The sequence below is a fragment of the Hyperoodon ampullatus genome (genome assembly GCF_949752795.1).
Source record: "Hyperoodon ampullatus genome assembly, chromosome: 12".
Taxonomy (NCBI): Eukaryota; Metazoa; Chordata; class Mammalia; order Artiodactyla; family Ziphiidae; genus Hyperoodon; species Hyperoodon ampullatus.
Window position 1 is genome coordinate 57,358,941 of NC_136925.1, and position 26,039 is coordinate 57,384,979.

Consider the following 26,039-nt stretch of genomic DNA (forward strand, 5'->3'; position numbering starts at 1 on the left):
CAGTAAGAAAAGGCGCTTAACATTAGTTGTTTTTAGTCAGTAAGGTGGGCTTTATTGGCTGTTGGGCTTCATGTGGGAAAAGAGAGCAGAGAGCCAGCTTTTTCACAGGGAGGTCCCCATTCTTCAGCGTCTGGATTCTTGGTCTAGAGCCTTTCCGTTTCTTCTAGTCTCCTCCCTAGGGAGGGGCAAACTTGGTGGCCGCTGTGTGAGGCAGGGAGAAGGATGGGGTTGGAGGATACGGGCTCTCACTCAGTCCGTGTGCTTTCTGTCCGGCCCGTCACCATCGTCCTGGAGTTTAAAACCTCCATGCTTATGTCTCTAGAAAGTAAACCTCTACTCTTGCAGGGTTGCTGAAGGGGCAGTTACTTCAGTGGGTGGCATAGAGGATCAGACCTAGAGGTCTAACCACTCCGTATTTAGAGTTTGAGCCAATCCTGTCATTTTCCAGGATGTGGAAAACCTCCTCACATACCGCTGCCTCCATATTGAGCCCTTCTGGGTTCTGCACTGCGAGCCAGTTCACTCTGGGCCTGCATTCCCTCTCTAGGCATCTGGGTTGCAACCCACTCACTCTCTACCAGTGGGTCAGCCCTCCCTCATCTGCTTCTTCCCTCCACATACGTCATTGCCACTTCTCACCTATCAGCTACTTTCCTTCTCCATTTGTCCTTCTGGGTTTATACCTTTTCAAACATAACTTTCATTTCAGAAGAGAGCAGAAATAAGCACCTGGGTCTAAAATGTGTTTTACTGAGTTGCCTTTCACCTGAACAGAAAATACAACCAAATCATTTTTTTAAAAAAGAAATAGTGTGCTTTCTAAAAATATTATCTGTCTTAATCTTGAAATTTTCAATAACGAGTATTAAGTTTTTATAAAGGGTCCAAATTACACTCCTAGGTTAAAAAATGTATTCAGTTTTCTAAACTATAATTTTAAATATGTGTAAGTTAAATCATCTGTACTATACTTTGATACATAATAGTCTATTTTCTTTAGAATTTAAATTAAATTCAGCCTTGTTGCTGAGTTGCTTTTATGTTTAACTGTTTTTGTACTGGGACATTTCTATTATAAATATTTTTGGATGTCTTTTTATGTTCTGTACAATGTTTAAATATTTCGTGTTGTATGTTTATGTATCTTCCTCTCTTGCTCTTTGTCAGGCATTTGATTTCATTTCAAAATAGGACCCAGCAAGAGAAAAGTTATCAGTTACCATTACTAGAATGTCTGATTTTTTTGTTTGTTTACAGCCTCTTAATGTGCCAGGGACTGAAGTAGTAAAGATGAAATGAAATTATATAAACTTTAATAAATTTATTTCATCTGGGCTTCCAGAGTAAGAATATTAATTAGGGTTAATATTAATTTTGTATATATTATTAATGTTCACATAATTTCAGATAGCAGTTTTTTAATTGAAGTATACTTGACTTACAATATTTTATTAGTTTCAGGTGTACAGTGTAGTGAGTATTTTTGCAGATTATACTCCATTAAAAGATATTACAAGTAATGGCTATAATTCCCTGTGCTGTACAATATATCCTTGTTGCTTATCTATTTTATACATAGTAGTTTGCATCTGTTAATCCCATACCCCTAATTTGTTCTTTCCCCCTTCTCTCTCCCCTCTGGTAACCACTAGTTTGTTTTCTATATCTGTGGGTCTCTTTCTGTTTTGCATATATATTCATTTGTATTATTTTTTAGATTCCACATATAAATGATTAGGTAGCAGTTTTTAAGTGCATTTGCTACTTAGAGAATTGTATTGTTACCTCTGTTCATAATATCTAAATTAAATTTTAACTCTGAAATTTAACCTTAAAGTACTAGGATTCTCCCGATTGCCGGCCAACCTAGTTTGTAGGAGATGTTAGACTTATTTACAGTAACTAAGTTATATCTGTCATCTAAGATAGATGACTTTTCATTGCCAAACTGAGAGGTCAGTTTTAATGAAAAGTAGGAAGGGGTTATGGTATCACCAGATATAGTAGCTCCAACATATTCTTGAAGGTATATGGGACGAAATTTTTTAAATAACCCTATTATTTACGATGATATTAAGATTTTTGGAGTCTATATTGCTTTACAGTAGTGTCCTGTTTAGTGTCAGTGGGACTCAATTCTGAGTGCACAGCAGAGTTACTTAGAAGTTAAGTAAACATATAGGTGCACAGAACCCAAGCTATAAGTTCAGAACCTCCTTGGTGAGCTCAGCCATTTTTGTATTTTTTTTTCTTCTTCTTTTCAATAATCATGAGTAATTCTAGTGTATATCCAGGTTGGAGAACCACTTACTTGTTAGGATTGAGTTTGTTTGCTGTAGGAAGATAGCTAAATTTTGTAAAATTTAACAAATGGAACATGAGTTATGGGAACACTGATTCCAGTATAGAAGAAGTGAAATTCAGGAATAGCAAGATGAGAAAACATAAGAGTTTCGTGTATCCAGTAAAGTAGAGCATTACCACTTGATGATTAGTTGAGAATTAGAATGCTTAAAACTTAACTATAATGCTGTGAATTATGACTGCTCATTTATTGGTGGCATTGATAGCATAAACTTTAGAAAATTACCATGAATATCATTCTGTGTTATTTGAACATTATTTTTGATCAGAGGAAAGGAAAGGGTTGTTTCAAGTTAACTTTCTTTAAGTGCTGCTTTTATATGCAAAGTGTATGTGAATGATGAACAAGTTTATTTTGGATCCATGAATTTTAGCCTCTTACTGCTCCTAACTAGCCCTGTGATCTTTTCTCCTCTTTAAAATATTATCCATGGTTTCTTGCAGGTGTGGAATTCTGTGGGATTTAATTCTAGGATTAATTAATTTCTAAGCTTGAGAAAGTGGAGTCATTGCAATGGACATTATATTGAACCCATATATACATACCTTAATAACTCTGTACTATTCCATCATATAAATATACCATTATTTAACCAGTCTCCTGATGGTAGACACTCTGGTTGCTTTCTACTACAACAATGAGTTGAGTTATTTAGATTATCAAGTCAAAGATGATATATTTTAAGTGTTGATCCATTATTGCCAAATAACTCTCCAGAAATATCTCACCAGTCAAGACTCCTGTCAATGGTCTATGAGAATGTCCATTTATTCTCATACTTAACAGCTCTAGAAGTCACCAAAATGGAATGTTTTGGCAGGTTGAAAGAAGAAGAATTTCATCCTGTGATTTTAATTTGTAGTTTTTTAGTTATAAGTGAAATTGTCTTTTCACGTGTTTACTAACAATTTATTTTCTTGTTTATGAGCCATTTGTATCTTTTCCATCTTTTCTGTTGGATTTTTTGTCATTTTATACTGGTATATGGTGTTTTTACAAATTAAGGAACGAAGTACATTGTCACATGTTAACAGATGTGTTTTTCAGGTTTCTTTTGGGTTTTCCATCTTGCCAGCAGTAATATTTGCCATTGTGAATATTTAAATTTTGATGTACTCGAATTGATGCATCTTTTCTTTTATGGCTTTTGAGTTTGGTGTCTTGCTTACAAAGGCTACTGCACTCTAAGATAAATATATTAATGTATGCTTTCTTCTAGAACTTTTATTGTTCAGTTTTCAGTGTTTGGATTTTTTTATCCATCTGGCATCTATTGTGTTTTTAGTAGTAAGAGATTCATAGACTTTAAGAAGGAAATCTAGCTGGCAAACTTGATCTAAAATAAAATACATATAACATTTTAGTATATCCTTTCCTTCTAAAAGATAAAAAATATGTGATACTTGAAAGACATGTAGCTAGCTGATCCTTAGTAACCATGCCTGAAAGACTAACTGCCCTTTTACATGGTGGCCAATAAAGTTGGTAGCCCTGACCACTCTGTAAAATCTCTTTGAGAGATATTGTAATTATTTGTGAGAAAAAATACTTTAAAATGCATTTGATGGGGGCATATTTTGTAAATTGGGTGTCCATTCACTGAATTTTTTAAAGTCTTTTTTAGCATAATTCTAGGAGACTTGACATTTATATGAAAGGCCCTGCCTCTCTACTCTCCCTTCCTCCTCCCTCCCTTCCCTGATTTGTTCATTACTCAATAATATTTATTGGGTGTTTAGTGTTGCTCATATGAAGATGTTAGGTACTCAAACTGCTTATAGTAGTGGGAGATACATGTAATATGTCTGTAGAAGTATTACCGAAAAAGTGCCCTTGGCAGGATATTTAATTATGGTTAGATAATATGTTGAAGGTAGTTCAACAGTACCTCTTTTCTCATACTGGGATGAAGCAATTTGAATAATTAAAATAATTTATCTGGATATTAAATGTACTATATAAGTTAGAAGAGAATGAAGATGGTTATGGTGGGCAAAACTTTTACTGTAGGAATTCTCGTGACCTAAATTATACTATTAATTTCTTTTTGTTATCCAGGTTCACTTTGATGGCTGGAATAGTTGCTATGATTACTGGATAGATGCAGATTCTCCTGATATTCACCCCGTCGGTTGGTGTTCAAAAACTGGGCATCCTCTTCAGCCTCCTTTGAGTAAGACACACAGTGATAACCTAAAGAAATGTTTCCATTTTCTTGTGTAGTGTGCTTAATATTTTCTTTTCCTCTACCCTCTCGTTCTATTGGGTTGGCCAAAAAGTGCCTTCAGTTTTTAAGTAAAAATAAAAGACACATTTTTCATTTTCACCAAGAACTTTATTGACAACGTATTCACCCGTTTTTTCCACTACCTTCTGCCATTTCTCAGGCAACTTCGTAATTCAGTCTTCCCAAAACTTAATTATCTTTTTGAGCAAAGAACTGTTCCAGGTGCCTTTTACAGTCTTCCAGTGAATTGAAATTTTTTCCGTTAAGAGAATTTTGTAAAGACCTAAAAAATGGAAATCCGAAGGTGCAATGTCTGGTGAATACAGCAGATGAATCAGAACTTCCCAGCCAAGCTGTTAACAGTTTTTGCCTGGTCATCAAAGAAACATGTGGTCTTGCGTTATCCTGATGGAAGATTATGTGTTTTCTGTTGACTAATTCTGGATGCTTTTCATCGAGTGCTGCTTTCAGTTGGTCTAATTGGGGGCAGTACTTGTTGAAATTAATCATTTGGTTTTCCAGAAGGAGCTCATAATAGAGGACTCCCTTCCAGTCCCACCATATATACATCACCTTCTTTGGATGAAGACTGGCCCTTGGTGTGGTTGGTGGTGGTTCATTTCACTTGCCCCACGATCTCTTCTGTTCCACATTATTGTACAGTATCCACTTTTCATTGCCTATCACAGTTTGTTTTAAAAACGGAATGTTTTCATTAAGTTTAAGAAGAGAATCACATGCAGAAATATGGTCAAGAAGGTTTTTTTCGCTTAACTTATGTGGAACCCAAACATCAAAGTGATAAACATAACCAAGCTGGTGCAAATGATTTTCAATGCTTGATTTGATATTTGATATTTTGGGTATGTCAGCTATCTCCCACCTGGTATAATGTTGATTGTTCTCAATTAATATCTCGATTTGATCGCTGTCGGCTTCAACTGGTCTCATGGAGCATCGGCCAGTGAGAAATCTCCAGTCCGAAACTTCACAAACCACTTTTTTTTTTTTTTTGCGGTACACGGGCCTCTCACTGTTGTGGCCTCTCCCGTTGCGGAGCACAGGCTCCAGATGCACAGGCTCAGCGGCCATGGCTCACGGGCCCAGCCGCTCCACGGCATGTGGGATCTTCCTGGACCGGGGCACGAACCCGTGTTCCCTGCATCGGCAGGCGGACTCTCAACCACTGCGCCACCAGGGAAGCCCCACAAACCACTTTTGACATGTTCGATCAGTCACAGCACTTTCTCCATACACTGCACAAATCTTTTTTTGCGTTTTGGTTGCGCTTTACCTTTCTTGAAATAATAAAGCATAATATGCCAAAAATGTTGCTTTTTTTCTTCCATCTTCAGTATTAAAATGGCTACACAAAAATTCACCAATTCTGATAAGTCTTTTTTTTAATGCATGCTAATATGACAGCTGTCACATAAAATCTAACAAAATTGTTTTGAAATAAGTTAAAGACAACTAAGTGCTACCAGAGCCATCTTATGGGAAAAACCAAACAAACCTTTTGGCCAACCCAATACTTCTCTACTGTACGTTTCTTCTTTGGTTAATCCTTTTGCCTCTTACTGCAGGTTTAGTTACCTGATAGTCAAAAATACATAATAGAAAAAATTTAATATTTGAAAAAGTAGAGTGTTTCCAGATTTTTATTTAACAGTATCATCATCTTTTAAAACTAGTACTAAATTTTGGAAGACAATTTGTCAGACTATCAAAATTTAATGTATCAATGTCAATATCCTAATAGTGATTTTATCTTGTAGTTTTGCAAAATAGTACCATTGGGAAAAACTGGGCAAAGTGTACAAGGCATCTCCCTGTGTATTATTACTTACAACTGCATGAGAAGCTACAGTCACCTCAATAAAAATTTCAGTTAAATTCAATTTTTTCAAAAAGGTACACTGAGAACTTGATATACCAGATCTCAGCTTTGGAGGAAAATAAATACATTGTAGAAAGAAAAATGTAGCAAATACATTATTGTCGGGTTTCTTAAAAATTTAACATGCCTTCCCCACCTGGTGGCTTCACTTCTGGATGCCACATAGAAGCTACATAAGGGCACCAGAATGCACAGACATGGTATCGGTTACAGTATGTTTAAAATAATAAACCTTGGAAACAAATATTGGTTAAATAATGTATGGTGCACTCATGCTACAGCTACAATGCAACAGTCATAAAAATATTACTATTAAGATGGAAAGATTTATAAGACATGAAGTTAAAGACCAAAGAAGAATGTTTCAGAATCGTACATATCTATGTTGTGCCTTTTATGTGGCAAAATAAAACAAAACCAAAAACTTGATACATGTATATACACAAATATAGATACATGTGGGAATACTTGGAACATCTAGGAAGGTTACACATTAACATGATTAGTCAGGAAAAGGAATGAAATGTGAGGGGAGTTGCTTGAGGGGATCCGTAACTGTTCTTCTGTATTCTCTGAAGTTTTCACAGTGTGCAGGTATTCATATATTAATTATGTTAATTACTTGATCAAAATGTTCAGAATCATCTCATTATTTTAGATTTCGGTATTTCTGGAATTTGTGACATTTTGAAAGAGGGTTGGATCAAAGGTTACCATTTCACTGTTGAAGTCTAAACAAAGTCTTAGGGGAAAACCTTTAGAAGTAGAGACTTTAGACATATTTTTAATTTTGTAGGACCTTCTTTTTCTGTCTATACATGTTGATTGAAAAATTGGATTTTTTTCCCTATTCTGATCCAAGACATTTGACTCTTATAGCCTTAAATTTTTTGCTTTTTTTTTTGGCTTTTAAATAGGCCCCTTAGAATTAATGGAAGCCTCGGAACACGGTGGATGCTCAACCCCAGGATGTAAAGGGGTTGGCCATTTTAAGAGAGCAAGACACCTGGGCCCTCACAGGTATGTGGTGCTGCCACTCAGGTGGAGATTCCTTATGTGGTCAGAGGGTGCCTATCCCTTGTATGTGGAAGATAATGATTTCCATGTATACTAAATAGATATTAACTAATTCTGCATTCAGATCCATATGAAATGTGGTTTCCATGGTGACCATGTAAAAATGAAGAGTGTGTCTGTAGTTAAATTTGCCTGGGAAAGAATGCGTTCATGATTTAAAATAGATTTCCTCTAGGTACTTGGCTTTTCTTGGCAATCTGATTAGTTTTATAGATACTGAACTGAGATAGTCATTTTGTGTTGATTATTAATAATGAGAAGAGGGCAGGCCTTGTTGAAAGTATTTGTTTGGTAGAATATTCTGTGATTGGGTGACTCAACAATTTGAATAACGAGAGGTGAGATTATTGTAGATTAGCAGCAAAGATCACAAAAGGCACAAATATAAATAGACAAACATCAGAATACATCGTCAAAAATTAAAGTTTTTCAATATTTTTCTCTCACATCTAAGTAACTTAAAAGAAAGAAACCAAATTTGTACATTTGAAATTTGATGTATTGTTTAGGCAATTTGGGGTCTTTGTAGACACGTTAAAATATTACTGAAATAGTAAGAAATTTCTGTGATTTAACTGAGATTTTTAGAGGACAGAGGCATCACCTAATTCACGTACACATTAAAATAATAATTTGTCAGTATAAGTATTCTAACTGTATGTTAATTGGATGGCCCAGTAATAATAATGATTCCTTGTTTACCTAGTTTATACAGGTTGTGAACCTAGGTCTTTAAAAAATCTGAAGATTTCACTACCTGTTCCTCTAAGAATTAATAGGAATTGTTAAATTGGTGTGATTATTTTATCTTTATATAATTTCCTCTTTCTTAAATCTCTGCAGCCTCAAATGCTGCTTATCTTCCTTTTGCAACACTCCTGCCAAGTTTTTTTTGTTTTGCTTTGTTTTTGCGGTACGCGGGCCTCTCACTGTTGTGGCCTCTCCCGTTGCGGAGCACAGGCTCCGGACGTGCAGGCTCAGCGGCCATGGCTCACGGGCCCAGCCGCTCCACGGCATGTGGGATCTTCCCGGACCGGGGCACGAACCCGCGTCCCCTGCATCGGCAGGCAGACTCACAACCACTGCACCACTAGGGAAGCCCATGCCAAGTTTTTTTATGGGGTTCAGTGTGTTCCAGAGTAAAAGTCTGTGCGTAGACAGAATAATGATTCCATTTGCAAATATCCATTTAAAAATCCTTTTCATGGCTTGTATGACTGCAAACCAAAAGTTGTATGATTAAAGGGACATAAAAATACTGCATCTTAGAAGTGATTCAGTATTGGCAAGTGAAAGCAGCTGGATTACTTTTAGGCATTACAGTAATATCTCCCTTACCCGCCTTATCCCTGTGGGGGATGTGTCCCAAGATCCCCAGTGGATGCCTGAAATCTCAGATAGTACCAAACCCTATATGTACTATGTTTTTTCCTATACATACATACCTGTGATAAAATTTAATTTATAAATTAGGCAGAGTAAGAGATTGGCAACAATAATAATAAAATAGAACAATTATAACAATATATTATATTAAAAGTTGTGTGAATGTGGTCTCTATCTCTCTAAATATCTCATTGTACAAATTTAATGCCTTTTCCATTTTAACTCAATGCTTATTACACACTAACTTTCGCAGTTTGAGGTGTGACAGCAGTACTAATATGAATGTCTTTTTCTTTCTTCAAAATTTCACAGATAGAAGATTCGTTCTTACTGTAGAGTTTAGCAACCTCAGCATATGATTTTTTTCTTTCTTCATGAAGTCGAGAACTGTCACTTTTTCACCTAAGGAAGCACTTCACGGCTTCTCTTTGGTGTACCTGGATTGCCAGCATCACTACTGTTGCACTTTGGGCTGTTATTAAGTACAGTAAGCGTGACTTAACACAAGCCCTGTGATACCTCGACAGTGGATCTGATAACCTAGGTGGCTACTAAGTGACTAACGGGCGAGATACACTGGACTAAGGGGTGATTTGCTCCCTGGCAGGTCAGAGTAGGACAGCGTGAGATTTCGTCACGCTACTCAGAATGGTGCACAGTTTAAAACCTACGAACTGTTTATTTCTGGAATTTTTCGTTTAATATTTTCGTACCTTGGTTGACCTCAGATAAGTGAAACCACAGAAAGCAAAACCACGGATAGGGAGTGACTACTGTATATAAGTCCAAAAACTCATTAGTATGCTAAATTTCCATTATATATCTATAAATTCTTTCACTTAGTAAATATTTTTGAGCAGTGGGTTTTTTTTTTTCAGTAAGATTTATTGAGCATTTGTTTACTCTCCCTGAGCTTTGCACTAATTGTTTTAACATGTATTGGATAACCTTCAAGTGACCGTATAATATAGAACTATTATTTCCTCCATTTTTTTGATGAAGCCACCATGGCACTCTAGAGGTTTTTCTAACTTGCCTACTTGACTAATGGTGAGGGGGGAGCCAGGAATGGTGCCCAGTCTAACTGTGCCCTTGACCACCCCCTCTCACTGACTATCAGGGCACGGCTCCCTGAATTAGTCACAGATCCAGCCTTCAAAGAACTCAGGGACTAATGGACCTATAAAAGCTGTACATAATTTTATTAAAATATAAGATACAAAACAGTAACTAATATTGAAACTTTGACATATGTGCCTCTCTACCATACAACCCCAAGATGTTCATTGAACCAAAGGCACTTTGCTCAAATTATGAAGGAAAAAAAGAAATCTTAAAAATGGGTGAATACTGACATTATGTTTTTGGGGGTACAATGAAAAATTTACAAAGAATTTTTTTTTTTTTGGTCTTCTGGGAAGAAAATCCACCTTGTAACAATGTCCATAATCTCTTTAGGAGTGCTGTAGGTCTGAGCAGAGAGGTTTGCCTGTCACAGCAAGGTCTGTGGTGACAGTCCTGTCCCCTGCCTGATGGCACCAGCCATTCATTAAGACTGCCTTTCCCTAAGTGTGCTGTGGACCTCTGAGGGTCTTTCACCTGGTCCACACCCATTTCACAAAGTTTCAGTGACTGTCTCTGGAGTCTTTTTTCAAAGATGCAGTGTTGTATTTGCTAAATGAAGGGAGAAATTATGGGGAGAATCATGAAAGATGTTATGGAGAAATGTGATCCAAAAAAAAAAAAAATCTATTAGTATAATTGGAACCATAGTGGAGAATGACTCATTGTTTTCTGGAATGAGAGAGGAAGAAGTATACCTCATGGCTTAGAAGCCATGCATTGATAAAGAAATTGTGTTCATTTCCTTGTCACGTATCAGACATAACCGGCAGATCTGTATATAACTCTGGGGCAGGGATGCGATCCAGAGAACTAGTGTCAGCTCCTGCCCGTGTCCTATATTCCCTTCTTTTCAGCCCTCTCAGCTGGCTTTTCTTAGTCTCCCTGAATATGCTGTTCTCTTTTCAGCACTCAGAGCTCTTTATCTGGCGGGATATTAATCCTTACCAGTCACAGCCTGTTTTCCATTTCCTTGGTAGACTTGTGGAAGGGCTGCTGCATCATGGCTGTTCTTTAAAAGGTTCATTTCACTGGCGCTTATTTTTGTCCTTACTGAGAATGCTGTGCTTAGGAAAACAATGAGAAAATTCTCTTTGGATTAATCTACTGAGAAACCACATAAATCAAAACATGCATTCTTTGCTTAGATAACAAGGAAAGTTGCGCTTTTGGCACGAATAATCAATTTTATGAACATGTAAGCAAAAGCCTGTGTTTTGACTAGCATGTGTTGTTAGAGTCTCCAGAAATTACAATAGTTGAATTTGATCTAAGAAGTGTTAGAAACAGAAATGTGTTCTCAACAATGAAATGTCAGAATGTGATGTTTTTCAATGTTGAAATGTAAACAATCAGTGAGGGAGTTGGATGTGGATGTGGTGTTCTCATTTCTAGGGATGTTCAGGAGCCAGATGACTTAATTCTGTCTCTAGCAAGGCAGCATTAATATTGGTTGTGTCATGGTGTTTCCCTTTGTTGATTCATTCGTTTGGCCTACCGAGAGGTCATAATGGGAGGAGATTAAAGGATAACTAAAGTTATATAAAACGAAATGTTCTACGTATCTAATGCCTTCAGAAGTAATTGTTTCCTATGTAAGATTTTATCTTGGTGAAATTAAATAAGAAAAGAAAAAAACAGAGAGTACTTCGTGCAACCTTAAAGGATATTTATAAACTCCATGGAGAGTTTTAAAAAATTAGTAACTCTGGATTTATACCTGCAAACTATAGTCATCATATTCGTTCCACATCCATCATTCATGGAACAAACACTTACTGAGTGTCTGTTGTGTGCAGATACTGGGTTAGGTGATGGGCTGTACAGAGGAGAGGGCCCCTACTTCTAAGGAGAACAGGGTGGTACAAACAGATTTTTGGAGAGCCATGAATGAGTAGCAGTCGGAGAGAAGCATCAGCTTTTCCTGAGGGAAGCAGAGAGCCTCCATAAGTGGGGCATATTATGGAGTTTTTAATGCTATTGTTTATTTTTGCTGATGGTCTTTTACACAGTAGAGGTTAAGTGTTACTCTTCGCCTTTTAAAATAATAATCCTAGGCAAGATTTTTTTTGTGGCTTCCTATTTGTGAGGCACTTAGATCTGTTATCTCATTTAATTCTCTCAGCAGTTCTATAAAGCTGGCACTGTTCTAATCTCTGTTTTACAGAAGTGGGAGGAGAGATTTAGAATGCTTGAGAAAGTGCCCAGGATCAGAGAGTGACAGACCCAGGATTGAGCCCAGGCTTTTTTTTTTTTTTTTTTTGTGGTACGCGGGCCTCTCACTGTCGTGGCCTCTCCCGTTGCGGAGCACAGGCTCTGGACGTGAGACTCAGCGGCCATGGCTCACGGGCCCAGCCGCTCCACGGCATGTGGGATCTTCCCGGACCGGGGCATGAACCCGTGTCCCCTGCATCGGCAGGCGGACTCTCAACCACTGCGCCACCAGGGAAGCCCCAGCCCGGGCTTTTAAGGCACTTAACCACTAGACTCTCATGCAAAGCACAGTGGCTGGACAGAGCATGTATTTTATAGGTTCTTGTCTCGACAGAGTGTGAGAATGATTATGTGAGCACTTAGAAAACTGAAAACATTGTCCAGTTGTTTAAATAAGTGTATTTATAACTAAAAGGGTTTTAAAGATGGCAGTGGAAAGCAGTGAACATGGCAGTTTTTCCACCTTTCCTAATAAGCTGGATCAGTCTTTACAAGGAAAAACTGCATCCTTACAGTGGCCAGTGGGACAAGTATGTGTATATATAGCAGATACAGAATTATTTGCTAATAGAACAGCATGCACCCTAATCAAGTCCTTATGGTAGAGAGCTGTGTAATCCTGTGTGAATCTGTTCCCCTGCCTTCTGAGGAACTGCGTAATGGTAGAGTTGTGTGTACATGTATACATGCGTGTGCCCATGACTAAGTACACATGTTGTGTCATGAGCCATGCCTTACTTATGTTTTGTTACTAGAAACTTAGTAGACAAGAAACTAAAAATGATTATAAGCCTAATGAGCCAAACTTTTTCTACAGAAGTTTGATCAGCATTGCTGTGTTTATAAAGTGATTCACTTTTAAAACTGCATATGAATTTTAGAAACTTAAAAGTGAGGAAATTGGCCCAGAAAGGTTAAGTACTGCCTCAGTTCATATTAGCTACGTGACAGTAGCATCTTGCTAGAAGGTGGTACTCTCAGATGGGTCACAGATTACGCATAAGGAAATTGCAAGGTAGTTTTTGCCAGTGTAGTGTAACGATTAGATGACAGCCAGAGTTCGTACTCTAATGGGATGAGACTAAGCAAGTTCCCCCTTTTTTTTTTTTTCCGGTACGCAGGCCTCTCACTGTTGTGGCCTCTCCCATTGCGGAGCACAGGCTCCAGACACACAGGCTCAGCGGCCATGGCTCACGGTCCCAGCCGCTCCGCGGCATGTGGGATCTTCCCGGACCGGGGCACGAACCCACGTCCCCTGAATCGGCAGGCGGACTCCCAACCACTGCGCCACCAGGGAAGCCCACAAGTTCCCTTTTTAAAGCCTCAGTTTCAATGTCTATAAACTGAGCATTAGAATAGGAGTGACTTCCCAGGAGTTAGATGAGGTGATGCAAGTAAAGCACGCAGCCCGGGTAACGCGCTCAGTCTGTGGTAATGTTTGTCATTGTCATCTTCATTTTACAAATAAGAAAACGGAGTCCTCCAAGTTGTGCCTGCTCGTTGTGGATAAAGCTGCAGAGCACATCTAGAACCAGGTTCCTGATATCCGTCTGGGGCATTGCCCATCCCTCTGTGCACACTTCATTTGCATTTTGTGGCATCTTCTTTTTTTTTTTTAATCACCTCCTACTGTGGGAACCAGCTGGCTTCCCTTTCTGCCCCAGAGTAGTTGTAAGAATAGGAGGTGTGTAAACCCATTTGAGTTTTCTCAGGGTTCAGAAGAAGAGAAGGTGTTAGCCCAAAATCTATAACTGATCAGCATGTGGTTGCCTTGGTTGATCATCCTGACCCATTAGTAAATCTTTGCTTGGAAGGCTGTGATTGTTTCCCCTACTTCAGGGTGAGAATTTGAAATTACCCTCTGGCCCTAGCAGTCCAGAAAAGGGGGATATTTAGGTGGCAAGTCTCATTCTGGTCTGCAGTCTTGCCTCTCTCCGAGCTACCCAAATTTACATGTGGTGATCTAGAGAGACATATTCTTCCTTTACTTAATCAACAAACAGATGAAGGGACTCCCTCATGGAGCTTATAATATAAGCCTTCTACACTGTAACTGTTCACTATCGTGTGTAGTTGGAGACCCAGCCCATCTAAAAATCCAAGAATCTTCCCTGTATTGGAGTGGCACTTGGGGTTAGGATCAGGACCTTCATTTTCTTTACTTTCTTCATATCCAATAAATTCCAGAGTGAACGTACAGTTACTCAGTAATCGTAAAGCCAGCTGTTTAATGGTGAGTCAAAACATTTGATGATGGCGATATTCTAAGAAGAGCAGCATACTGTCCGTCAAAAGAAACCAAAAAAAATATATTTGGATTTTTTTCCTGCTACCACACAATTTAAGTAGATAAATTTGCAATAGAAATACATCCACAATTTGAGGAAGAAAGAATAGAATAGAGTCAAAGATGACCACGATCTGAGTTGGTTAGTATATTTCCTTTATCAGAAACCAAGAATCAAGAGCAGGAAGAGGAGGTAGTTGTGTTTTTTATCCTTTTTCTTTTTCTTTTCCAGGGGAAGGGAGTTTATTAAAGATGAATTTGGTTTAAACACGTTTATTATAAGACAGTCCTAAGACATTTACATTTTGCCTGAAACCAAGATCAGGGTTAGGCAGGGCTCCACCTCCCTTAGGGGAGCCACAGGATCCCCTTCCTCGGGCCTGTGGGCAGAAGACCTAAATGTAGCCCAGCAGATGCTGCCATCGGGGGCTTCCATCATGAGGGGCGATGTGAAGGTAGATCAGACTTATTTGCAGCCTCCGTGGAATGGAGGACTGGGTGAGGTATGGAAGTGGCTGAGTGTCTGAGAAGAGGGATGAGTGCTGTTGCCCAGCAGCCTCATCCTGTGCAGATCATTTTGGAGGGGCAGGTGCTGCTTGGACCCTGCTTCCGGCCCAAGCCCGATTGTCCAGCCTTCCTGCTGAGCTGTCCAGTGCCCTTGCAATAAGTTCATTTCTGCTCAAGATAGAATTGGTTGTTGTCACTCATATCTGTGAACACTGATTAGTACAAATATCCCATGAAGGATCCCATGAAGTACTTGAAAGGTATTGTTCAAAAAAAAAAAAATCGTAGTTGGCAGCGGATTTTCTTTCACATCATTGTTAAATGAGTAAAATGAAATAAAATAGTATGTCCATTCTGAATAGGATGGATAAAATAGTATGCTCATTTTGCTGAGCCACTTCACTGCTATGTGACCATGGGCAAGCAGCATCTCTGTTTGGATGTCTAATAAACATTCCATGATGCCTGATCTTGCCCCCAAATCTTCTTCCCTCTAGTCATTCTCATCTCAGAAAAAGAAAAAGGCATCCCTATTACCACCCAGTTCTTCAAGCCAAAAACCTTGAATACTTCCTTTATATCATTCCCTAACTCCAGCCCATCTACAGGAGGGATCTCAAAGCATACATGATGGTCCTCTTTATCCCCATCTCAACCACACAAATTCAAGTCACCATTGTATCTTTACTCTTACATAATTTCTCTTCCAGTTCTGCTGCCTTGACATCTTCTCTCCACAAAGAATCCTGAGTGATTATTCTCAGTTGTAAATCAAACCATTCATTTCTTTATTCAAACGTCCTCCAATGGCTACAAATTGAACCTAAAATAAAAATATGAACTGGTGACTGTGACCTGCTAGGACCTACATAATACTTCCCTGCCTGCTTCTACACCATCTCCTGCCCTTGATCACTTCACTCTAGCCTAGCTGGTCCGTCTTTCCCTTACTCGTGCCTGGCTTTCCCTATGTTGTATTACTCTTCCCATTTCCTGGAATGTCTTCTTCAGAGAGACCCTTCCTCACCGCCCCCCTCCCAGCCACGCAGTCTCTCTTAACATTATATTCTGGCTTTTGTCACTATGTGGGGTTGTCCAGTTTATTTGTGTAAATCATGTATAGCCCATCCCCTTCTAGAATATCAGCTCCATGAGAGCAGACAGCTTGTCTTTTTCATTTTGACTGTGTTTTCCATGGCTAGAAAGGTAATTAGCACATCGTAGTCACTTAAAAAATACTTGTCGATAAAATGAATGAAATAATTCAAGAGTGAAGTTATCTAACCGTTTTAAACTTAGTTTGTCACATGAAAAGCCTTCCTTGTGGGTTATTGTGAAGATTAAGTAAAATACTGAATGTAAAATACTTAGCATGGTGTTCTATATATAGTAAATGCTCCATAAATATCACTGGTTTTGTTTTTGTTATTGTTGGGTTAACATTATATACATTTATGTCAACACATGATCAAATGTTATTTACTTTCCTTTTTTGCATAGATATCAAAGTAGCATGTAAATAAAATAAAGATTGTACTTTTGCTTACAAGGTATCTGTGATAAATTTTATAGACCATTATCAGAATCACTTGGGAGCATTTGCAGATTCTTCTCTCCTCCCAGGAGGATGTGTCAGATTCTCTTGGTAGAGGGCAGAAAGTCAGTGTTTAAAAATTTTCCCTAGGTGATTATCAACATTCCAAATAGTACCTAACCTGAGGAAAAGAAGTACCTAACCTGAGGAAAAGAATATGCAAGACACTAATATAATTTACCTAAGTCCCAGTCATTTGCAGATTCCAGGAGGCTTCCTAAAAGCCAAGGGGCAAGATAGGGAGTTAGTTGGAGGGGTTGATTATGTATTGAGATAGAGGCTGCCCAGTTTTTCTGGGGACTGGAAAGCTGAGGCCCAGGCACAGGAGTATGCTGACTTAATGCTGAATTAACAGTTAGTGACCTAGATTCCCTTTGCTTGGATAACAGGAATGATCCCCACATGGAATCTGAGAGACGAACCAGTGGTCACAGATAGAGGGGAAGGGAGCTAGCTGAGTCATTATCCAAGTTGGCTTCTGGTCCGTTTTCATATTAGGGATGGGAATAGCTACAGATTGATTTTTTTTTTTCTAGGATATCAGGTATACATATGGGCCTGGAGACAGGAAATGGGGGGAACCTCCTTCCTTTGGAGGGTAGCAGCTGTTATAAAGGAAATTAAACAGTTTGTGATGGCCCTGGGCCTGGAAGATCACTTTAGGAAGGGATCTGCTCCATCTGTCAATTACTCTGTCTCTGTCCCACCTCTATCACCCACCCTCTTATGTTAAGCATTTCTCTCTTGGGCTGATGGTTCCTAGAGTTATGCACAGGCTCTGCCCTTGGACAACACAGGAGGGAGTCCTTCGGTGACCATCGCACACTTCCAAAGACTGCATTTAAAAATCGAATGCAAAGACGTATTTTCTATCAGAATATACTTAAATTATGTTTGTTTGTTTTAATTAATTAATTAATTTATTTATTTATTTTTGGCTGTGTTGGGTCTTCGTTTCCGTGCGAGGGCTTTCTCTAGTTGCGGCAAGCGGGGGCCACTCTTCATCGCGGTGCACGGGCCTCTCACTATCACGGCCTCTTTTGTTGCGGAGCACAGGCTCCAGACGCGCAGGCTCAGTAGTTGTGGCTCACGGGCCTAGTTGCTCCACGGCATGTGGGATCTTCCCAGACCAGGGCTCGAATCTGTGTCCCCTGCATTGGCAGGCCGATTCTCAACCACTGCGCCACCAGGGAAGCCCTTAAATTATGTTTTAAAGATAAAATATTTCATACTGTATGTTTAATCTATGTATATATATCCAGTTAAATTTTTGCATTTTATATTTTTAGCTTGTCATTTTAATTGGAAGAAGTAATTATGCTCTAACAGGAATGTTCTTTTCTTTCATTTTTTTAAAATTTTTAACGTTTTAGTGCTGCCACCTGTCCCTATTCAGAAATCAATTTGAATAAAGACCGAATTTTCCCAGACCGCTTAAGTGGTGAGATGCCTGCGGCTAGTCCATCATTTCCAAGAAGTAAAAGGGCAGACACAAATGAAATCTCTTCATCTCCTGAAACCAGGTAATTAAAGTGGTAATATTAGTGTTATCTAGAGGTACTGTAGTTGGAAGATTTTTTTTCCTTAGGTGATTTATGTTCTGTAGTGATGTCTTCTAGTACATTATTGAAAATGCACCGGAATTAACATGAGGCCGATGGTACTTATAAAAGTGTGTCCAAATCAGGCAGGATATCGTATTACTTTTTCATCTTTTAGTTGAACTTGCTTGATGTTAGAAGTTTGGAAATCCCCATTTTATTTCATGCCAATTCATACACTGAATGAACGGATCAATATTTGTATAAAAGCATCCTTTACAAAGAAGATGGTAGATTCCCTGTGAAGAATGGACATTATTTCTTTTTAGTGCTCATTATATGCCAAGTACTTGCATCTACATTATTTCATTTAATTATTAGGATATTTGTTGTACTGTATGCTCAGTCATTTGGTTTTGATATCACTTGTAGAGTTGAGTTGGAATGTTTTAACCTCTGTGGATTATTAAGTAAAGAACCAAGTTTTCTTTGATGTTTTAAGTAAATGGGCTCTGCCTTTATATTAACTAAAGATATTACTAAAAGAAAACATTAATAGAAAGATGATCCTTAGCACTTAGGTTTTGGGGCTTTCTTTTATGGAGAGTTTTTAAAATCTAAGACAATGTAGTTCTTTGATTATTTTAATATTTTGTAACTTTTGTTCTCATGGATGAACCAAGTGAACATTTGAATTAATAAATCTGATTCTTGGACTTCCCTGGTGGCCCAGTGGTTAAGAATCCACCTGCCAATGCAGGGGACACGGGTTCGATCCCTAGTCCGGGAGGATCCCACATGCCATGGAGCAGCTAAGCCCGTGCACCACAACTACTGAGCCTGCACTCTAGAGCCCTCGAGCCACAACTACTGAGCCTGTGTGCTGCAACTACTGAAGCCCGCACACCGTAGAGCCCGTGCTCCACAACAAGAGAAGCCACCGCAATGAGAAGCACATGCACCACAACAAAGAGTAGCCCCTGCTTGCCGCAACTAGAGAAAAAAGCCCGCGCGCAGCAATGAAGACCCAACGCAGCCAAAAATTAATTAATTAATTAATTAAAAAAAATGTTTTAATCTTATTCTCAGCTCACAGCAGTGTTATTGGAGTAATGGTATTTAAAGTATCAAAATCCTTAGAGAAAAGCAGTTTCACCCTATGGATCGGGGAGAGCTGTAACTTCTTTAATTATCAACAACGATTTTTTTTTTTTTTTTTTTTTTGGCTGCATTGGGTCTTCGTTGCTGTGCATGGGCTTTCTCTAGTCGCGGCTAGCGGGGGCTACTCTTCATTGCGGGGCGCGGGCTTCTCATTATGGTGGCTTCTCTTGTTATGGAGCACGGGCTCTAGGCGCGCGGGCTTCAGTAGTTGTGGCTCGAGGGCTCTAGAGCGCAGGCTCAGTAGTTGTGGCACACGGGGTTAGTTGCTCCACGGCATGTGGGATCTTCCCAGACCAGGGATTGAATCTGTGTCCCCTGCATTGGCAGGCGGATTCTTAACCACTGCACCACCAGGGAAGTCCCTGATGATTTGTTTTTAATCCTTAAAACCATGACTAATGTAACATAAATTCATTTACCCAACTCAGTGCCCTGTAATGAGGGCATATCACTTGAGGAAATTTACTTTAAGACAAATAAAGTACTAATTCACATAGTAATAATTACAGAAACAGAGTTCATTGACTCACAAGGAGGTAAGGATCCCTGAAGTTTAGATTTCAAAAGCTGAGATATTGTTTAAAATTTTAACAGGATACTCTGAGGGACTGGCAGTTTCATCTCACAGGCTTTTCACTAACTTTCTGGGCTCTGGCTGGATACCTGGGTCCAGTTTCCTCACAGCAGAAAGACCTAGCTGGTTTAGCTGATTTTTGCGGTCCTTTTTAACTCGACATATTTGTAAGAAAAGAGTAATTTTTTTCCTTTCAGTTTTATTGAGATATAATTGACATATAGCACTGTGTAAGTTTAAGGTGTACAACATAATCACTTGGCTTACGTATATTGTGAAATGATTACCACAGTAAATGAACATCCATCACCTCAGGTACGTCCAAAAAAAAAGAAAAAAATGTTTTTTTCCTTGTGATGAGAACTTTTAAAACCTACTTTCTTAGCAGCTTTCAAATATACCATCCAGCAGTGTTAACTGTAATCATCATGCTGTACATCTTTAGGACTTACTTATTTTATAACCGGAAGTTTGTACCTTTTAACCGCCTTCCTCCAATTCCCCCTCCCCCATCCCCTGCCTCTGGTAACCACAAGTCTGATCTCTAGAAAAGAGTGATGTTTATAGTGGCTCTAATGATTCCAGGGATCTGTCTTCTGTGAGGATGTGAGCATGGTTCTTCACGTCATCACCTGTCATTAAGGAGGCAGTCTTAGAGATTTTAAGATTTCTATCGTAACCCATGGCACATGTTTGATATCTAAATAATTTTTGCATAGATTTTTAGCCCATACTGTCTTTTGATTCAGTGAATTCTAACCTGCCATTACTTCTCTGTGAATTAATATTTACACTTATTTGTGTTAAAGTTAAATTGCTTCAGGGGTACCAGGATTTGGTAAATGAGCGTTATGTTATTCATGGTTTTGAAGACTTTGTTCAGATTTCTTCTCGTCTTCAACTTCCCAGGTTAACTATTTTTATTTTATTTATTTATTCTGACTCATTTATTTATTTATTTTGAGGCTAGTAGTAACCGGAGAGATTTGATTAGGTATACGTTGTTGAAGGAAACATGAGGGAGACAATCCAGACTTTGGATTTTCCAGACATTTTAATGATCCCAGACTTTTTAAGGTGAACATTTTTGACCGAGATTTTTTTTTGCTTTACTTTTTATGCTAAGTATTTTTAAGAAATGATTACAAACATCATGATATTTCAATCTAAGCACTTCATTATGCATAAAAACATTTCCAAAATAACATCGATTTATTTACTTTTCTAAATATAGATTTTATTCTTTTAAATTTTTAAAAATTGGCTTCAGATTATTATTTTTTTCTTCTCCAGGCAGTCACTAGTTCTCAACAACAATCAAAATGATACATGGTATTTTAGATATAAATGATCATGGGGTAGCAACACAGCAGATGTTAACAAATGAAAGGTTGTTAACCAAGAAGCCTCATCTTACAGCTTGAGGATGGTTGATTTAATGTAGAATTAATAGAGTTGAAGATATCTGGCTTCTTTGCTGTAAGTGAATCTGTATGAACATATTTAATTATTTTTTTCTTTTTTAAAATTAAAAAAAAATTTTTATTGAAGTATAGTTGATTTACAATGTTGTGTTAGTTTCAGGTGTATAGCAAAGTGATTCAGTTATACATAGATCCAGTCTTCTTTAGACTCTTTTCCCATATAGGCCATTTCAGAGTATTGAGTGGAGTTCCCTGTGCTGTACAGTAGGTTGTTATTAGTTATCTATTTTATATATAGTAGTGTGTATAGAAAACATAAAATTTTTTGATCACTGATTCTTTCACCTGGACTTAAGAATGAAATCGTGAGCTGTGCAAAGCTCTGAGAACAGTGACTGATAAGCAATAAGCCCTTAATAAATGTTAGTTTTTATTAGTGCTGTTGCAAGAGGAATAGTTTGCTTATTTGTTTCACAATATTTATTTTATTTCAGAGGAGCAAAGTAAGGCTGGCCCATTTCTTTTTTTAATATTCCTAGGTTAAACTTTGAGTCGAGAGCACTCAAGCAAGATGATTCTCATAATGTCAGATTACGGTCTCTCCTCTTTTTCCATAATCATTGCTCATGTAGATGGAATTTCCCAGTCAGGTTTTAACACATTTTCTTTGCATCCTTCTTAATAATTTGCTAAAAATTGGTTGCCAGACTCTACTTTTTTTTAAAAAAAAAAATTATTTGGCACAGCAAGAGACAGCTACACCCCCAGAAGCAGACCTTGAGACAGAGATTTGATGGCAAGTGGTTTACTTGAGAGGTGAGGAAAACGCCAGTAAGGGAGTGGAGAGGTGAGACCGGGAAGGAAAGGCAGCCAGTAAAAGCTTCATTGTCACACCAGCTACCACTGTGGACAGTGGGAACACAGCCTTGCTGGGGGCATTGTGGGAGGCTGTGTAAAACACACATCTCAGGTTTTCCCACCATAGAGATGAGGGAGCTGAGCTATTTTAAAACACAAGTTCCTCTTCGGTCACGGAGCTAGGCTGCCAGGGTAGGAAGGATGAGTTAATTTCCCCAGCACGTCCCCTGCTGCACAGCAGGCAGAGCAGTCAGAGCCCCAGTAAATCCTGTGGGAAGGCAGAGCAGGTGAGAGGTAGGTAGGAGTCGGCCGCTGTGCACTGAAGGGGTAGCGTGTGGCTAGGAGATATGGGCCAAGCCCTGACAATGTCTGCTGCACCAGCCCATTCACCCATTTCAAATGCCATCCGGTCCCCAGAATGAAGTATGCTGGCGTTGCTTGTGATCCAGGAGCAGACATAATAGGGCCAGATAAATGAACAATGCAAGGAATAGGTATGTCCTTTTCATGCCATAAATGGTATTTTAAGGGCCAGTTCACAGGCCACCTGCTTGGGATAGACCCATGGATAGCCAGTGTTCCATAGCAATGCTTCCCAAACCTGACTCCACGTCTGATTCCCTGAGATCTCCAAAATTCAGATTACGGGGCCCAGCCCAGCCCAGCCCACCAGAATCTTTCAGGCTAGAGCCTAGGAGTCTGCATTTAAAAAATTCACTTGGGAGTATATCTTCCTGCTTAAAATTTTCCACGACTTCCCATTACCCTTGGAATTAAGACCCTAATTCTGAACATGGCCTACAAAACCAGTGTTATCTGGCCTCTGCCGAACTCTCCAGCTTTTTCTCTACTAGGCTGTTTTTTTTTGTTTGTTTGTTTTTGTGGTACGCGGGCCTCTCACTGTTGTGGCCTCTCCCGTTGCGGAGCACAGGCTCCGGACGCGCAGGCTCAGCGGCCATGGCTCACGGGCCCAGCCGCTCCGCGGCATGTGGGATTTTCCCGGACTGGGGCACGCACCCGTGTCCCCTGCATCAGCAGGCAGACTCTCAACCACTGTGCCACCAGGGAAGCCCCCAGTTCATTTTTAACAAGCATACCCAGGTGATTGGATGCAAGTGATCTATAAACCGGGCCTTGAGACTCATTACTGAATATAAAGACCCTTCTCCGGGGTAATAGTTCACAACGTGTTACCAAATAGAGAACATCAGCGTCTATCCCACATAGTCTTATTCTCACGAAATATATTCTACAGATGCTTGTAATTGTGTTTCTAAATTAGGTGCTATCGCTATTAAAAACCACATAGTGTTTTAAGGTTCCATGTTGTTTACGCCTGCTTAGGGATAAGCACAGAAGTATAATAAAGCATTTTAAAAATACCTGCTAATGCTTGTATTACCTTGCAAGGCAAATGCCCATTACTAACCTATATCCAATGAAAAAGTTCAATTCAGTTCTTTATAGGCCATTAAAACCTACAGTTTTTCAAGTTGTAGGTCTAGTGTTTCTACTCTCAGAATTACATGGAGCAGTTACAGGAATTGCAGCTTCAATCTAATTCATATATTTAGGATGAATCAGATTTGCCCATCTGTACCCATGAGAAGGGCCCTGTGAAACAGATGGGAATACAGGCTAACATAAAATATGGAACTATAAGCATGTATACATCTCTTTATTTGCAAAACTGTTAAATCTAGTAGAATAAAATTAATTTAGAGCCAGAAGTTCTAAAAGCTTACAAAAGTTAATTAGGAATCTTCAGAAACTTTGTTTTGCTTCCTAAGGTTTTCTGGTCCTGAGGGCTTGATGTTGACTACTCAGAAAGTTCCTTTAATGATTGGTCATTCCCTGCCTATTGTAAAGCCTCTTCCCCCCTTTTGTTGATGGGCTGCCAGATATGGATTAAGAGCTGTGGAAATTTTCAAATATTCCAGTTCTTGGGAATCTGAGTCAAATCTATGTATTGTTTGTGTGCACCAGGGAGAAGCTGGGTTTTGGTTAAAACACTCACAGTCCTGATGCCAACTGCTGTGACACAAGGCGACCATTCAGAGTGTAAGGAAGAGATGACTGTGTTCCTGCTGATGCCTGAGAAGTTGTTAGAACAATATTGTAACAGAGTCTGTTTTCTCTCCTTGAATAGCACTTATTCTTGATTCAGGAGACTCTTTTATAAATAGTAGAAAAGCAATGATATCTGTCCTTTTTCCTATGACAGCAGCATGAAAGCAGTGCAGTCCTGCTCTTCTTACACTACATGATCTTTATTTCCCAGATCTCACCTTATTGGTTAGGGCTTTTCATTTTATAAGAGAATTGATTAATTAATTGATGAATTCATTTTACTGGGGAGTTTCCTTGGCATCTTGATAACATCCACTATTATTTACTTACTCATTATATTCCTTTCTTCACTAACATATGTTCCTTATGCTAAATTTTAATTTAATAGCCTTATTAATCAACGTGTTTTATTTGTAGTCATTAGATAAATAGTAAGCTATGCTTATCTCTCCTGGGCTGTATTTATGAAAACTCTATTAAAACTATTGTTCATGTGTAGTCTCAAAAGGGATTTAATTATAAAAACTCTTCATTCGAATGTTAACTGGAGACATGGAAGTTTTAATTGCACTGGTTCTATCTGCCATCTTTTCCGAATCCCTTTGAAGATGGTGACCTCCTTATCCTGAAGCCATAAAGCACAGTCTTCTCTTTATTTTGTAGGGGGCATCTTGGAGACAATTCAGGTGGTCTTTTACAGTTCCTCTAACATACAACCTTGAGACCCCCATTCTCTGATTTTTTACCTGTGAGTGACCTCAGCCCAGAATTTTTTTTTTCAAAATGCTGGGGGCATGCAAAGAGACATCCTTTTAACATTCAAAATAGGAAACCCTACATTTTTTACAGCTCTCAGTACATTCACTGTGTCCCCACTTGTTCCTGGGGAGTACAGGTACTCTGCAGCTCTGACAAAGCCCCTGTGAGACTAGAATAAGCTCTTCTGGAAAGAGAAGGATGGGGAGGTTTTAAGGTACGAGCCAAGCCAAACTCATGCTGGAGTCAGAGAGCTGGCTGAAATCCCTGAATTGAAGCAAAATAATTGTTTCATATTGTTTCAATATTATTTTTAACAAACTGATGACTGATTGAAACATAACGGGCTAGGGATTGTTTTTAAATGAAAAATAAAATTGAAGAAACAGCTGTTGGCATTCAAATGCGATCCTGTTACTATGTATTTACTCTTCTAGTGTTTGTTTCACTAATATTTACCACAGATCTCATTTGAGTAAGATAGTAAGACATCTAAAGCATGACACATAATTACACAGAAAAAGAGAATGCTGACTCAAAAAGAAAACATTTTTCCATTTGAGTGTATTCCACTGTCTTAATTAAAAGCCTAAAGAGTATTCTTGAGTAAAATTTTAGTTATGATCGTATTTCAATTCAGGCTAAAGAAATGCTGAAATAAACTGGTTGTTGAAAATTCTAAAATCCCAGGAGAAATTGCTGTGTCCCAGACACTATTCTAGGTGCTTTTAGCTATGTTAGATCATTTAACCCTCATAATGCTTATGTGGGGTAGGTGCTATTATTACATCCCCATTCAGCAAACAGAGCTCTCTCGGTTACAGGTTACACAGCTAGTAAGTAGCAGCCTAGGCAGTCTGACTGTAGGCTGGCTCATAACCATTACTCTAAAAGCTGTTTTAAAACGTGAGGAAAACAGGTTACTTAAAGAAAATAGGTGTCAGTAGATAATTTTATCCTAAAATATAAGTAATTC

At 38.7% G+C, this 26,039-nt stretch overlaps 1 protein-coding gene across 1 annotated transcript in view; it reads left to right on the forward strand.

Moving 5' to 3' along the window:
* Positions 1-26,039, forward strand: part of L3MBTL3 (L3MBTL histone methyl-lysine binding protein 3) — a gene marked incomplete at its 3' end in the record, with an annotated part of 106,989 nt that overhangs the window by 52,261 nt on the left and 28,689 nt on the right. Inside the window, exons 15-17 of the mRNA XM_079716627.1 lie at positions 4,424-4,538; positions 7,410-7,512; positions 18,053-18,202. Coding sequence (XP_079572753.1) covers positions 4,424-4,538; positions 7,410-7,512; positions 18,053-18,202 — 368 coding nt within the window. The remainder of the gene's footprint in view (positions 1-4,423; positions 4,539-7,409; positions 7,513-18,052; positions 18,203-26,039) is intronic.